The following is a 14,910-nucleotide window of genomic DNA, read 5'->3' as shown; positions in this document are numbered from 1 at the left end:
TTTTTTTTTTTTAACTCCCACAGAGGTGCTGACTTCAGTATTGGTCTATAGTAGTTGCTTGGAAATGTCAGTAACACTAACACATTTAACAACAAGGAAAAGATAATTCACCAGCATATATGCATTCTACAAAATAGACAGAGAGGTCTGAAGTATCCGATGTCTGCTGAAAGCAGAGTGAAAGAGACCCTCCCCTGCCCAAAGGGTTGCTTGAGAATGTACCAGTTTGCAGAAGATGCATACATCTTCATTGAAGGGTGATGAAGTCTTTGAGGATCATTTCTTTGACTGTGATTAGTTTTACATTATCCTTCATTTTACATAATGAGTTTTACATTATAGGGGACTTTTCTGAGGGAGAATAGAGGGAAAAGGAAGGATCTAAGACCTGGGAACTAAGGCACTCAAAACACCTTTTCATAAGTAAGATGTGATGCAGAGTTCGCTGAAGTCAGCGGAATCAATCCAAACAACTTCAGCAGGTATTGGAGCAGATCCTCCTTATTGAGTTGATCAGATCGTTCTGCAAGTCCATAGACCAACAGCCCTGGAGATGTATTTTCTCTTAAAATTTGCGCTGTTCAAACAGTCAAAACTGCAACATGCTCATTCATATGAGCAAAGCCATCGCTGAGATTGTTCTTACAAGTAGTTACTGCCCAATATGATTAAACTTACATTTCTACATGTATTCCTTGAAAATGTAGTATCTTGATTTTTATATCTTAGATTTTACAACTCTATTATACTGCAGAATCCAAAGCCCCTGCATTCTATCATGCCTTCTCATTGGTTACGTGCCAAAATATACAGCTCTTCCTGTTATGGGAATTATTCTCGTTCTCTTGTATATGTACTTCATATGGCTAGAAATGAAAGCATACAGGGGTTCTGTAGGGTGAAAAGTGGAATAATTCTCATTAGGGCAGTTTTAAGTCTGGTCTCACTCACTTGGGCCCATTTTGGAGCAGGGACTATTGAGCCATGAGCAGACTTTTATATTCATCTGGTTAGATTTCAGCTTTTTGATTCGACTCGTGTGTCTGCATCAGGGCCTAGCTTGAAACCTCAGGGCACCTCACCGACGCACTTTGTTTACTGAAACAATTGCAAAAAGCAGGTGCTGAGGGGGAAAGAAAGCAATCTTGGATTTTTTAAATGGAGACATAGCCTGTTCAGAAGAGGCTGCAACTGCATATTTTGAGATTTTATTTCAAAATGCATTCACCACTGTTTGCTGTTCTTGATCTGAAGTTTGATCATTGCTTAGTATGATGTTAATTCTGCTATACTTGTGCTTTCTCGATTTTCCCCATGGCTTTCCTGGATAGCACTAGTGGATAGTGGATAGCACTATCATTTATGGTTGCTCATAGTCAGATTCATTTGTCCTAACAAACTATCTGAAATGTTGGTGTTTAGTTCAGTCTAATGAACTAAATGTTGGTGTTTAGTTCAGTCTAATGGTCTAATTTTCTCAAAAGTACAAACAGATACATATCATGAGAGGGAGACTTGGTCACTTCTAGGATTGGAGACTCAACCAGTTCACCAGTTTCAGTGGAAGCCTGAATGTCTAGCTTATGGCCTAGATTTCTAAAAGCTAGAGTTAAGAGAAAGAGCTTCCCCAGTCTTCTATGTATACTGGAAATGAAAACTCCTGTTTAGCATTTTGCTCTATGTTGCTTCTCAGCTCTTTGACTTCAAGAACGCTGATTTTTCATTTGGTAAAAGCTTGTTTTAATGCTTTGATATATTAATCTGTTATTCTGGTGTGTTAGTATGATTCTTGGATATTTGGATTTGGAAAGATCTCTGTTTGCTTTTCACATGCACTGTAGATTGATTTTCAGGATCTAAGTCTTTACTGCATCATTACTACTGAAAACGTAGGTGTTGCTGGAAATATGAACAGATGCATATTAGGGATGTTCAGAAATGTGCCATTTACAAATGTGAGCTTCTGTAGATTCTTTCAGTGTTTTGATTTTGTTGCTCTAGATTCACTGCTCTCTGCTTTTTGACCATAGCATCTACTTTACTTGCCCTCACAAAGCCAGGTTGTCTGCTTGCTGATTAGCCTGTCATTTTTAGATGCCTGCTGAGTCAGAATCTGTTGTATTTATTCTAATACAATTACAGACAACAGTTCCACTTATGGGGAACTATATTGTAAAGGAAGTGGAAACTCTCTTGACTGAGTAATTAGATCCAGATTTTCCACCCAAAAGATCACTGGATGAAAATGAGACCAAACTGTGTTAACTTTGTGGGATTTTTTTCAGGTTGGTATTATTTTTTTCTGCCTGACCTACCTTTAAAAGATCTTTTCTCATTTTTGGAAAATACACTCTTTCCGTTGAGGCCAGTGTGTTTAGATAGATAGTGATCATAAGGCCAAGGGTTAGATGTATCATCTCCTTACCAAGCTCTTAATCGTGTGCTAGGCTGGAAATGTGTTCAGCTACTCTCCAATGTGACTGTGACCTTTTCTCCCCTTCTGAATCAGTAGTTGAGCAACATGATGCGGAGTTTTTTTCCTCCTTTGGGCTGACCACATCTCTATAAACATTAAAATGAATTTACACCCACTGTAAGCCTGCAAGGGCTGGGCACTTCCATCTTTTAGCCGTGTCAGATTTCCCAACAGAAGTTACAATCAGCAGCGGTATCAGTGCTCCTCACCTCACCTTGACTGGCTTGACAACATCAGAATCACTCACAGGGAAATAATAAAAGGAGTCAGTTACCTGCACTGCCTTTTCAAGCTTTTCTTCAGAGGTTTTTTTTTGTTTAACTGTGTTTCTAAGGCACTTTTCATAGTCCCTTAGGCACAGGTAGGCTGTATGTCGTGGTGGTACTAGGTTAATCATGCCCAACTGACTACATCAAAATAACTTTTCAAAAAACTTGATTTATCATTCCAGTTTGTCTTCAAGCTCACTGCGGCCAAGCAGCAGGACCACTTTTTTCAAGCTGCCTACCTGGAGGAGAGAGATGCCTGGGTACGGGATATCAAGAAAGCAATTCATTGCATAGATGGAGGACAGAGGTTTGCCAGAAAATCCACAAGAAAGTCTATCAGACTGCCTGAAACAATCAACCTGAGGTTTGTTCTCATAGCTCTGCTCCCTCATTTACTTCTGTCTAGAAGCAGTGTGCCAGATATGTAACCTCAGTCTGGAAAAGCTATGAGCACGTCTGTCCATGCTACCTCTCTAGTCTTCCTCAGAATCCTTTCTGTATGACTAAGATTTTCAGAGTGGACAACGAGGCAGAAATAAGCTAGTGATCAGAACTGGGAAGATAATTTTTAATACATCATCTTTTACTAAAACATGCTTTTTTTATCAAATAATTTTGCTGATAAGGAGATCTCTGAGCACATTGCAGTGCAAAAGGAGACCCCAGCCAGGAGATCCTGTGATTCTTCCAGGAGAGGCATTTTTATACAATATATAATTTATTGCAAAATTTTTTAAACTGTTTGTTTGCTTTCCAGAGAAACGCTGATGTTAGCCTAGTTTTTGGAAGGTGAGGGAAGAGTGGTGTCTGCCAGAGAACTTGGAACTGCCAAAGGGAGAAGAAGAGATAAAGGGCACATGTAGGAAGTAATCTTTTTGTCAGTACTTTGAAAAAATAAGGACAACTCATTTTTTGCCTCTGAGCAGTAAATATCAAGATACAAATGAGCCTGCAGTGCTCCTTACAAGACAATAAAACTGCACAGGACCAAGATCCACCAAATCTGACTTCACAGGCTTCAGCAGAGGATCACCCTGACTATCAGGCCAAAGGACTTACCCCGTGACATTTAATATTTGTCCTTCTTATCATTCCAGAGCTCCAAGGAATTAGAATTTTGAGCAAGTGAAAAGCAAGTGGGAAGAAGGAAGTCACACCAGGGTTCACTGAGGTTACTCAGGGTCTCTGAGAGCATACAGGCTTTGGAAATGTCACAGTAACAGATTTTCTGCTCAGGCAAGGACCTTTAGGGAAACATCGCGCAAAGCAGTGAGCTCCCCTATTGGCACTGAGGCTGTGGGGCACTGTGAAGGTTCCTCAGCAGTGGGTTTTCCTCTGTTCACACTACAGTCACCGCAAGTTGTTCCATTCTCAAAATATGGGGGTGTGGTGAGCCATTTGTGCACTCCCACCTCTGCTCCTGCAGCTGTGACAGTGATGTAGTGAGACTTTGAGGCTTTGCAACATACATTTTTCAGGAGATTAAACTAAGTCGTGCTATAGCTCTGCAAAAAACAATATGCCGGCAAAACACAAAGACTCCATGAATGACAAAGACATTCTTGAACGAACTGGCTAAAGCTTTTTATTTGCTAACAGTTTCTTTGGTTCTTTTTATGCACAGTGCTTTGTACCTCTCAATGAAAGATCCTGAAAAGGGAATAAAGGAGTTGAAGCTGGAAAAAGATAAAAAAATATTCAATCACTGCTTTACAGGTGAGAACCTCTTGTCCCTCTTTTCCATGCAATGAAAGGAGCACAAGGCTGAGAGGCTAAAGATAGATAAAACAGCTCTAAGCTCTGTAGAGCCCAGGGAAATTTGAGAAGAAAACCTGGCAGATGTTTTCTTGACCAACACAGGAGGTGCTCAAAGGATGGAGCTTGAAAAAGTGTTCAGTTAGGGCCACGGTAAGCAAGAGGAGGAAGAAATTTAACCAGTGACAAAAAGATTGAAGTAGATCTTTGTAGAAAGTTGCATGAAACACTTGACTCCAGAAGAATTATTCCTTTCTAAATTTTTAATCAACAAATGGTGTCACATGGTAATTCCTGTCCTGCTCCAAGTCAGATCTGTGGGTGCTAGAGTTGGAAGTCGCCCTGTTTCAACAGCACTGTGCATGTAACATAGCAGCCTGGAAGACTGCCTTTTCCAGGCTTGGCTGTCCTTCATACTTCCCCAGTCCCTGGCCCTGAGGCTTTCCAGCTCAGCCCCGCATCCCCTCCCAGCTCTCTGCTTCCTCAGGTACAGTGTTCAAGAGTTGTGCTGGCCCCTGCCATCAGTTGGATCAGCTGTACCTCACTGGATGACACAGGCATCTTTCCAAATTAGCTCTCTGCATTGTCACTGTCCTGGTTCTGGCTAGGATAGAGTTAATATTCACCTGAGCTGGATGGAGAACTGGAGCTGGTACCCTCTATGACTGGGGTACCCAGCTGGGATAATTAATTAATTAGCTAACAGCTGGGGTTAATTTACCCAAATTAGCCAAAGGGCTGTTCCATCCCATCTGACATCATGCTCAGTATATAAGTGAGGAGGGTGCTCAGGGGAGCCTCCTGCTACTTGGAAGAAAATGGGTGTGGAGTTTTGTTGTAAGCCATTATACTGTATTTGTTTTCCATCACTGTTTTGTTTTCTTCTGTTATTGCTGTTAAATTTACTTTTTGTTCAATCTCAACCCATGTGTTTTTACTGGTGTTTTTTATTTTGTTTACCAATTCTCCCTTCTGTCCCACTGGAGTGTGGGGGAGTGAGAGAGAGATTGCGTAGTCTGGTCCCGTTTGGGGCTGAACTGCAACAGTTATTTCGGTGCCCAGCGTGGGGCTCGAGGAATTTGAGATAAGGATTGAGTTTAATTGGGAGCAGTAATGGGCAAAACAGGGATTGAACTCGATAAAAGAGTGAAATGATTATGGGGAATTTATGTTCTGATTGTGGTGAAGGGATAAGTGGTGAATCGTTTGTTAATTGTCTACCCACTGTTGGTGTTGTGAGGATTTTTTTATTATTATTATTTTGGTGTGGGGAATTCTTTTTTTTTTTTTCTGTTGATGTGTGTGTATTTTACTTATAATACTTACATACGTAATTCACAGAGGCGAGAGGTGGAATGTTCTGGTTTTGTTTGGTGAGGGGGTGCCTAAGGTGGCAGCTTCTGTAGGAAACTGCTAGAAGTTGCTCCCCTTTGTTCAGTGGACTCAGCTGGGCCTAGGGCGGACCCACTGCTGGCCAAGGCCGAGCCAATTGGTAGCAGAATGTTCTGTGATAACATATTTAAGAAGTGGAAAATGGGGCGGGGGGGGGGGGGGAAGAGAGAAGATGTGAAGCAGCTGAGTGAGGGCAGAGAGGGGGAGGCATGAGCCTTGTGGGCCTTGCAGGCCTCACCCTCTGGCCTCCCGCCGGGCAGCCGACTGGGCCTGACTCGGCCTGGCTGAGTGGAGAGGAGATGAGAAGTGAAAAGATGTAAAAAGGATCCTGAGAGGCGTCTGCCAGCCTGTTGTGAGGAACGGCTGCAGACGCCAAGGTCAGTGCAGAAGGAGGGGGAGGAGTAATGCGGCTCCTGGCCAAGATTCCCCTGCAGCCTGTGGTGAAGACCATGGTGGAGCAGGTTGTCCCCCTGCAGCCCATGGAGGTCCACGGAGGGGCAGAGATCCACCTGCAGCCCATGGAGGACCCCATGCCAGAGCAGGTGGAGGCCTGAAGGAGGCTGTGGCCCATGGAGGGCCCACTGTGGCAGCTGTTCTGGAGGGACTGCACCCTGTGGAAGAGATGACCCACGCCAGAGCAGTTTCACAAAGGACTGTGGCCCGTGGGAGGGACCCCACGCTGGAGCAGAGGAGGAATGCGAGGAGTTCTTCCCCTGACGACAAAGTAGCGGCATAAAACAACGCGTGATGAACTGACCGCAACCCCCATTCCCTTTTCCCGCCCTGTGCCGCTCGGGAGGGGAAGGTAGTAGAGATAATGTTAAGCCTGGGAAGAGGGAGGGGTGGGGGGAGGTTATCTTGTTCCCTGTCTCATTCTCCTGCTAGTTTTAGAAATAAATGAATAGTTTTCCCCAAGTCGAGTCTGTTTTGCCCATGATGGTAAATTAAGGATTTCTCCCTGTCCTTATCTCAAACCTCGAGCCTTTTTTCCTTATATCATCTCCCCCTGTTCTCTTGGAGGGTGGGGGGAGCAAGGGAGAGACTGCATAGTCTGGTCCCGATTGGGGCTGAACTACGACAGTCACTAAGAACATCTTTCAGGAGATTGATGCATAGATGGAGTAGGCTTGTGGCCTGTGTATTTTTAGGCTTCTTGTCTTGGTTTGTGACCGATATTTTTTGTTCCTTTGTAACCAGGTACCTGTGTGATTGACTGGCTGGTGTCTAGCAAATCCATCCGAAATCGCAGAGAAGGTCTCATGCTTGCCTCTTCCCTCTTGAATGAAGGCTACCTACAGCCTGCGGGGGATACGTCCAAGGCTGCTGCCGAGGGACTGTCAGACATTCCCTTCTTAGATCTCAGTGATGCCTACTATTACTTTGTGAGTGTTGTATTCTGGTTTTTTATTGTCTCAGACTTACTGATGCTCTGCTTTTCTCAGGCTTCTTACTGGGCTTCGTAAGTCCTGGAGGAAAGATGGTACAGAACTTGAGAGATCCATGTTAATTGTCTTTCTCCACATAATACTCAGAATGAACTGGCTCGCTTTAAAATTTATAAGCAGGGCATTTTTTTTTCTGGCACCATTCTAAGTGTGAACTGAGTGCTGAGACCAAGCTGGGTTCTTTTTAACTTAGACTTTGTTCCTAGTAACTTTAGCAGTGACCAGAATTTAGCCATCAGTTCCCCTGATGATTCAGTGGAAGCCTCATTATCATGGGGCTTCTCAGAGTGGCACAGGCTACAAACTCATTTTTGTGCAGTACCATCAAATCTGACTCAGTGCATGCGCGCATACATACACACAGAGCTTGCCCGTGAGTGAAGAAGCAAAAGTTTTTAGTATCTCCCAATAGCAGTTGTCCTGCGTAGCTTACCCAAACTTTTCAATTTATTGCTTCATATTCTGTGGTTTGTTTTTAAGAACTTGCAATATCACAATCACAGTCCAATACTGTTTTAGAAATGTTTGGCTTATGAAGTTACGCTAACAAAAAAATGTGTTCTGTGAAGTAAAAATGCCTGAATATTACCATTCTGTTTATATTTATCACATAGAATCACTTGACTTCAGCAAAATTACTCTCCCATTGCTTCATTTGTTTTACTAGAACGTGTATGTGCTAGGGAGACTTTACCTGTGCAGCAATGGCAGACAGAAACACTGCTGGTGAAGGCAGCCTGTGGCCATCACAGTTCCTGGCTACCTGGGACACTTGTCCTACCAGCCCATGTGCACTCTGCTTGCTTTGAGCTTGTTTCTAGTTTGATTCAATACCAATGTGGTATGAGGTCAATGCCTGACTTGCTATCCTACAAGTAGGCAGCACAGATTTTTACTCTAAGCTATACGAATGATTACCTACATTTACATCATGTGAACAGTTCAACTGTAAGGTTTCAGTACGTAGCATCACAATTTATCTGGTGTGGAATGGATGTGATGTGTAGATTCTGAGACAGCCTCTGCTCAGTGCACACATCACAACATCACAGCTATAGAAAATTGTGAATTTAAGAAACTAGGGCCAGTTCTTGATGTTGGAGAAGACAGCCTAGATGGAGTATTTCTTCTTCTCAGATTCTAGATGATTGAGATGGATGGAGGAAAAGGAAGGGTGTGTTTGGTGTGGGGATAGCCAGCCTGGAGTGTATTGGCTGTGCCAGCATTGCTTCATATGAACTGCTGTGTGTGCATTTAAAAAGTTGTGACATCATGGGATTGAGGCATTGTGGAGGAAATGTGACACCAAGAGTCATGGAGAATGGAGGCACTGAGGTATACACAGATGTTCCACCTTTATTCAGATGTCCTGAGACCCATTGGTCTTGTCCTGCCTCATACTGAAAAAGCTTCCATGGTGACTTGAAGAGCTCCTCAACTTCACTGGGAGATTTTTCCAGTAAAAGGGTTGATTTTTTGGGCAGCAAAAAACAGAGTAGAGAGAAGCCAAAGAGAAGCTAGGTTTGTACATGTACATAAACATGCAGCAGCTGTGTAACTTCTGAATTTTGTCTTGTGGTCATGCAGCCAGACAGTGGGTTTTTCTGCGAGGGAAATTCTAGTGATGATGATGTGGTCCTGAAAGAAGAATTCAGAGGCATAATAGTCAAACAAGGATGCTTGCTGAAACAGGTCAGTATCGCACGTGTTCCATCCTGTCACTGGGATGATGTTGCATGGATACAAGATTACTCTTTTACACCTAAAAGGTTTAGAGAAGAAAGAACCTAGCCTATGCCATCTCCACACTTGACAGGTTTCACCTCTGTCCCTCTTGCCTTTGCACAAAGAACCCCTGCTGTAGCATAGCAGCAGGGCTTTTGCCCAGCATTGCAAGGTTTATTGTTCTTATTACAAAATAAGACAGTTTATAGTTTTAACTAGACAGGAAAGAGTGCTAAAGCAGGAGAGGTGACAAGTCCTTGGTATAATGCAGAACTGAAATCAGGTAAAAAGACTGCCAATCCATGTCCCCAGTAGCTGGATTCAGTTGCCAGTTTTCACAGGCTTTTTCAGCGTACCTGGGCAAAGGAGTCCTTTCAGTCACTGTTGTTTGATCTGTCTCATCTGTAAGATGGAAGATTACTGTATACCTTCCTTTCCAGCAGAACTTTAAGAAATACGATCAACATCATGGTAAGATCCTTACTTTCTGAGGCCATTGCAAACAGATAATAGCAAACTGAAGGGAAGACCAGAATTCTTCAATGAACAGACTAGTTCAGTTGCAAGGGACCTACAACAATCATCTAGTCCAACTGCCTGAACACTTCAGGGCTGACCAAAGGTTAAAGCCTGTTATTAAGGGCATTGTCCAAATGTCTCTTAAACACTGACAGACACAGGGCAGCGACCATCTGTTTAGGAAGCCTGTTCCAGTGTTTGACCACTCTCTCTGTAAAGAAATGTTTCCTAATATCAAGGCTGAATTTCTACTGTTAAAATATCACTTGGGAGCCTAAGGGCATTTTGATAGTGCTCACTTGTATTTCTCTTGCTCAATCAGACTATTCAGAAGCAATGGAAGAAATTAGATATGTGTCTTTCTGCTAACTTTTAGCCTGTCACATTCATCTGCCTAGTTAGTAAGAGCTTCCTTGCAAACAGCATAGCTAATTGAGAAACTAAGATTCTGAAATGCTGAGAGGAAATGATTCAGGACAGTCTTCAGCCATTGTTAGTCTGGATTGGGTCACCCTCGGTGAGCTGTGGATCATTGCTTGTAAGTGTCACTGCTTCTGCTGAGAATGCCTGTTTTCAAGACTGAAGTGATGGGTGGGGAAGATCTAGATCTGCTGAAAGCAGGGAGGCATCTACATCCATGTCAGAAGGTCATGTTATTTCTGCTTGAGCTTCTCAGCCACGAGCCCACTCCAGGGTGCTTGAGCCAGATCAGCTTTGTTGTTGTTGTCTTTGCAGGGAAAGAAAAACCTTCATCTCATTCTTGCCAATAGTTCAAGGTACCTTCCTGCAAGACATTTTGCAGCCATGATTTCTAGCAAGCATTTAAACTCAGTTCTCACAGACCTCATGTGAATGTTATCACTACCAGCCTATGAGATGTGTTTAGGGGATTCTCCCGTGTTGAAGCTGTTCTGCTTTGTACAAAAAATAAAAAGATAAACCAGAGTCATAGTCCAGTTGTGCAAAACAGTGGGATATAGAAAGGTCAGGTTCAAGTCCTACTCTGGTGAATATTTCCTGTCCGAAATACTAATCTTTTTCCCTTTTGTATTTGCCTGTTCTTTCATATGTAAACTGACTGTAAGCACTTGCAGGGAAAGCCATTCACGAGATTCCTCTTTTGTAATTTTCTTAGGGACATTTGAGGAAGAACTGGAAAGTGCGAAAGTTTGTTTTAAGAGACAACCCTGCATATCTTCACTACTATGATCCTGCTGGAGTAAGAGACATTTGGTCAACTTTGGTTTATCTCTGTTTGTTTTAAAGCTGCCTTCTTGTAGAAATATCTGAATGGAGTATTTGCATGGGAAGGTGTGATGGGGAAGACCAAGCAGGACAGTGGGGCTGTTTGTGCTCACACTTCCTGGCCACCCTCTAGAAAAGCAGAGGGAAGGATGGTTTCTGGGATTGCCAAGTTAGAGTGGCAAGTGCCACCCAGACCTGAGAACAGGCGGCACTGAACTGTGCTCTCACCTCTTATCTGTGATTAATTGGAATTAATGTGCACTCTTCCTTGATTAAAACGTGTCCTGGTTTCAGCAGGGATGAAGTTCATTTTCCTCTCAGGAGCCAATGTGTTTTGAATTTCATATGTGAAGAATCCTGATGATGTGATGACACACACTGATTATATGAGTTGTTGCTAATGAGACCAAGGACACTGTCCAGCTTTCCAAATTTCACTAATGTGCAGGTGCAGGAAGCTGGGAAGGACACAGACAAAATAATTTACCTAAACTGGCCAAAGAGAGTATTCCACACCATAAACATCATGCTTGGTATATAAATGGGGATTGACTAGGGCAGGGGGGCACCTCTCTCTCTCTCTCCTTCTTGCTGCTCAGCTTTATTTCTGTGATCGCTGCTCAGGACAGGCTGTATTGGTCATTGGGACATTGGGTGGTGAAAAATAATGCATTGTTCATCTTGTATATTTTAGTGTCCCTATATTTTGTTATTATTGTCATTTTCCTTTGCTGTTTTAGTAAACTGTCTCCATCTAAACCCATGAGTCTTCCTTTCTTCCCTGTTGTCTCCCCCATCCTACCGGGGAGGGTGAGCGATAAACTGTGTAGTGACTAGGACTAAACCACAACAAAATGAACTAGGTCATAAGTGCAAATGAGCACAATATAGTCATTTTGCAGTTTATAATTGAGGTATTTTCTGTGTCAGGCTGAGATATGGTATTCCATTTCTTGTATAATTCTACTGGGCCAAACCCCGCCCTAAGAAAGGAAGGGGCATCACCACAGGCAAAACCTGCCCCACAAAAGCTGGCATTCAGATAGATCTAGTGCACAGGTTTTATTTCATCCTGCATTGCTGCAGGAGCAATGCTTTTGTGTCGTGGGTTACAGGTGCTTTGTGCCGTGTCTGTCCCCCTTGGCAGAGGCAACCTGGACACGCTGGGGAGTTTCTGATCTCCCTGTTCCCAGCTTGCCTTTCCCACTCCTGGCAACCCCTCCCAAAGGGCTGAGGTGTGTCAGCTTATAGGCGCTGCTTCTTTGAAACTTAGGCCAACAAAAATGGATCTTCACCCATTCTTTGACTATCACAGTCCTGCAGTACACAAGAGGCCAAATTGTAAATAAGGGTATAGCTGCTCTTGCTGCTTGGCAAGAATACTTCTAAGATCTACTCTTTTTCTAACTAATCTTTTTTCTATTCACTGTGACATCTAAAGAAAAGTTATAGTTGGCATAAGGCTTATATTCTTCTGGTACCTTTGTTCAGGACGTGCTAAATACTCTGCAGATCCTGAATTCCTATCTCAAAAGAGACTTCCTATTTATTTGCAGATCTTCCCTGCCCCCCAGCACACCCCCCACCCTCCATGTCACATACAGACTAAAGATCCCTGGTTTCCCAGGTGACATACTAAGTCAGCAAATATTTTTGTTTCCGTACTGGAGTTGTAGCCAGGTATTAACGTGAGCAGTTTCAGAAGCATTGCATTTCATTTTGATCTCATGTCATCACCAGGGAGAAGAACCACTAGGAGCAATTCACTTGAGAGGCTGTGTGGTGACAGCAGTGGAAGATATGCCAGACTGTAAGGAACTATAATTGAATGAGCTATGTAACAAGTTTTTGTTACATTCTTTCAATCTACCTGAAATTACAAGTGGTTTTTACTCAAACGCAATCTATATGCAATGATTCAGTAATTCTTTTAGTAACTAGTCTCTCTATTGTTCTCTTAATTACTGGAGGAGAGTATGGTGGTAAAGATTAGCAACAGGGGAATCTTGTGTTTTATCAGTTGTTTAGGGAAGACGTGTCAAAAGGATGACACCATCTGTGTCATATGTTAGGATAACTGGCCTTAGACAAAGTAAGCTGAGTTTGCTCTTTTTACTTGATTAATTTGAGATGGAAGCTTTACATTAAAAATCGTTATGCCAACAAATTATTCTGTTCACATTCTGTTCCCTATCAAAACTAGAAGTTGTGGAAACAGCAGTGGTTAAGCGTTGCTGCAAGGAACAAGAAACACTCATTCCATGCATTCTCCTCTCCACAGGAGAGGCAGACTGTCATACCTACCAAGAAAGTCTGTTGACATCTAAGCAGCAGTGTAGGCTGTGCTGGCACATATGAAAAGAACTGGAGATTCTGGATGTAACATGAACATAAACATCTTGGTTTTGTAGCTGGCAAGGTACAAGAGGGCTTGGGGAATACGAGCTGTCTTCAGGATTGCAGATCCTTCCATCATTGGAGATCAATTAACCAGGTGAAATGTGCAGGATTCACAAGTTGTTTCTCCAAGACAGAGACCTATCTCATGGACCCCATCTGGCAGTCTGTTTGCAAAGGCCTGATCAGGCACAGATGTAGAAAGGAAAGAAATCCCCTTACAGTGTGTAAAGAAAGAAAGATCATAAATACAAGACTTCATTCTCTCCTAACAGATTTCCTTATTTCTTCCCTGTAGCCAAGAAGTATGATGTTGACAACATCCTCTTTGAAATCATCACAGCAAATGAAATCCATTATTACTTGCAAGCAGCCTCATCCACAGAGCGTACAGAGTGGATCAAAGCAATTCAAGCAGTTGCTAGGACTGGAAAATGAAGATGATCTGCCAATGAGAAGACAGACAACTGAAATTAGTTACCCAAAACAAACAAGAAATTTTAGGATTTCACTGGGAGAAAGCAATATCATCCAGAAAGGCATCCGAAGGATTGTGGGTTAGGGGTGAGGGCGAGTAGTAAGTTTCAATTGTATAGCAGGCACTAACAAACTAACATTTTTCCACTAGTTTTATGGTAATATTTTACTAAATTATAGTATAGAACATGCCCTATTCATGTCTGCTGCTTAGAGTAATCAGTTTGCCTTGGGGAGATTGTACCTTATACCTTTCCCTGCTGCCACAGCTGATAGAATTTCACCATTAACAGGGGACAGAGTCATGGCACCGACTGTGAGGAACTCAACTAGTCAGCTACCATTCAGCCTGTGTTGTGTTTCAGTATCTTCAGATATTTCAAAGTTTTCCCAAGACAATCTTTACCAGATCTTTTTACTGCTTGTTCACCTATAAAGGTAATGCCATAGATTTTAGGAAAGAAATCAACTCACTTGGAAACCTGATCTGCTCCTTTAAAATCCTTTAGTGTTAAGGAAGGGAAGAATGCAGGCAACTATGGAAACACCACATGGAAAGCAAGTACAACAGCGGTATGAAGAAAAATCTCTTCCCACAGTGTTTCAGACACAGAACAATCTCAGTTCAACTTCTCGTTCACCTGATTTTGACCTTTGCTAAATTCCTGCACAAGAATCGGCTCTAGGACCATTGTTTCCCTTCATCTAGGTCTCCAAAGCAGTTACTAGGGTACCATGTACTGCTGATGTGACCTGTACTTGAATTAAGAATCTTACAGGAAAAAGGAAGGGATCCATGGGCTACTTGAACTAATGATTGAAGTGGTTTTGTTTAGGTTTTTCTTTTTTAACCTCCTGCAACATACCCAGTCCTTGATTCTGTGCCTTAGTAGTGTAAGATAAATCTTATGCTTGCTGTAGCTGAAATAAACATTATTATTCAACAGGGTCAGTTTACCTGATCAATCCTTATATTTTTGTCTGACTATATGTATCAAGCTTCTAAGTCTTAAACTTTAAGCAAGAGTTGAAAATCAAGTTAGTGTTAGATTCTGCATGTAGACTGTTCTTCATGCAGGCTGGTGTTTCTGAGTGCAACTTAAAAACTTTTAAAACTCTGTTTGTAGATCTAATAAGGTATCTTATCCTTAAGAATTCTTACTCAGATCTCTTCAGTCTAAAAATAAATCTGGAGCTAAAGCTTCTGTTC

At 42.4% G+C, this 14,910-nt stretch overlaps 1 protein-coding gene across 6 annotated transcripts in view; it reads left to right on the top strand.

Moving 5' to 3' along the window:
* The window catches only part of PLEK (pleckstrin), a 69,407-nt gene extending 54,735 nt beyond the window's left edge, over positions 1-14,672 (top strand). For all 6 annotated transcript variants that reach the window (XM_086746023.1, XM_086746022.1, XM_086746025.1 and 3 more), the window contains exons 9-15: positions 2,928-3,109; positions 4,370-4,461; positions 7,090-7,274; positions 8,925-9,029; positions 10,717-10,800; positions 12,567-12,636; positions 13,522-14,672. In XM_086746023.1, the coding sequence (XP_086602149.1) occupies positions 2,928-3,109; positions 4,370-4,461; positions 7,090-7,274; positions 8,925-9,029; positions 10,717-10,800; positions 12,567-12,636; positions 13,522-13,661 (858 nt within the window). In that variant the 3' untranslated portion in view covers positions 13,662-14,672. The remainder of the gene's footprint in view (positions 1-2,927; positions 3,110-4,369; positions 4,462-7,089; positions 7,275-8,924; positions 9,030-10,716; positions 10,801-12,566; positions 12,637-13,521) is intronic.
* Positions 14,673-14,910: the final 238 nt, after the last annotated feature.

Source organism: Chlamydotis macqueenii, chromosome 3 (genome assembly GCF_036417535.1).
Source record: "Chlamydotis macqueenii isolate bChlMac1 chromosome 3, bChlMac1.mat, whole genome shotgun sequence".
NCBI classification, from domain to species: domain Eukaryota; kingdom Metazoa; phylum Chordata; class Aves; order Otidiformes; family Otididae; genus Chlamydotis; species Chlamydotis macqueenii.
The sequence above is the reverse complement of the archived record's forward strand: the minus strand, read 5'-3'. Positions and strand labels throughout refer to the sequence as shown.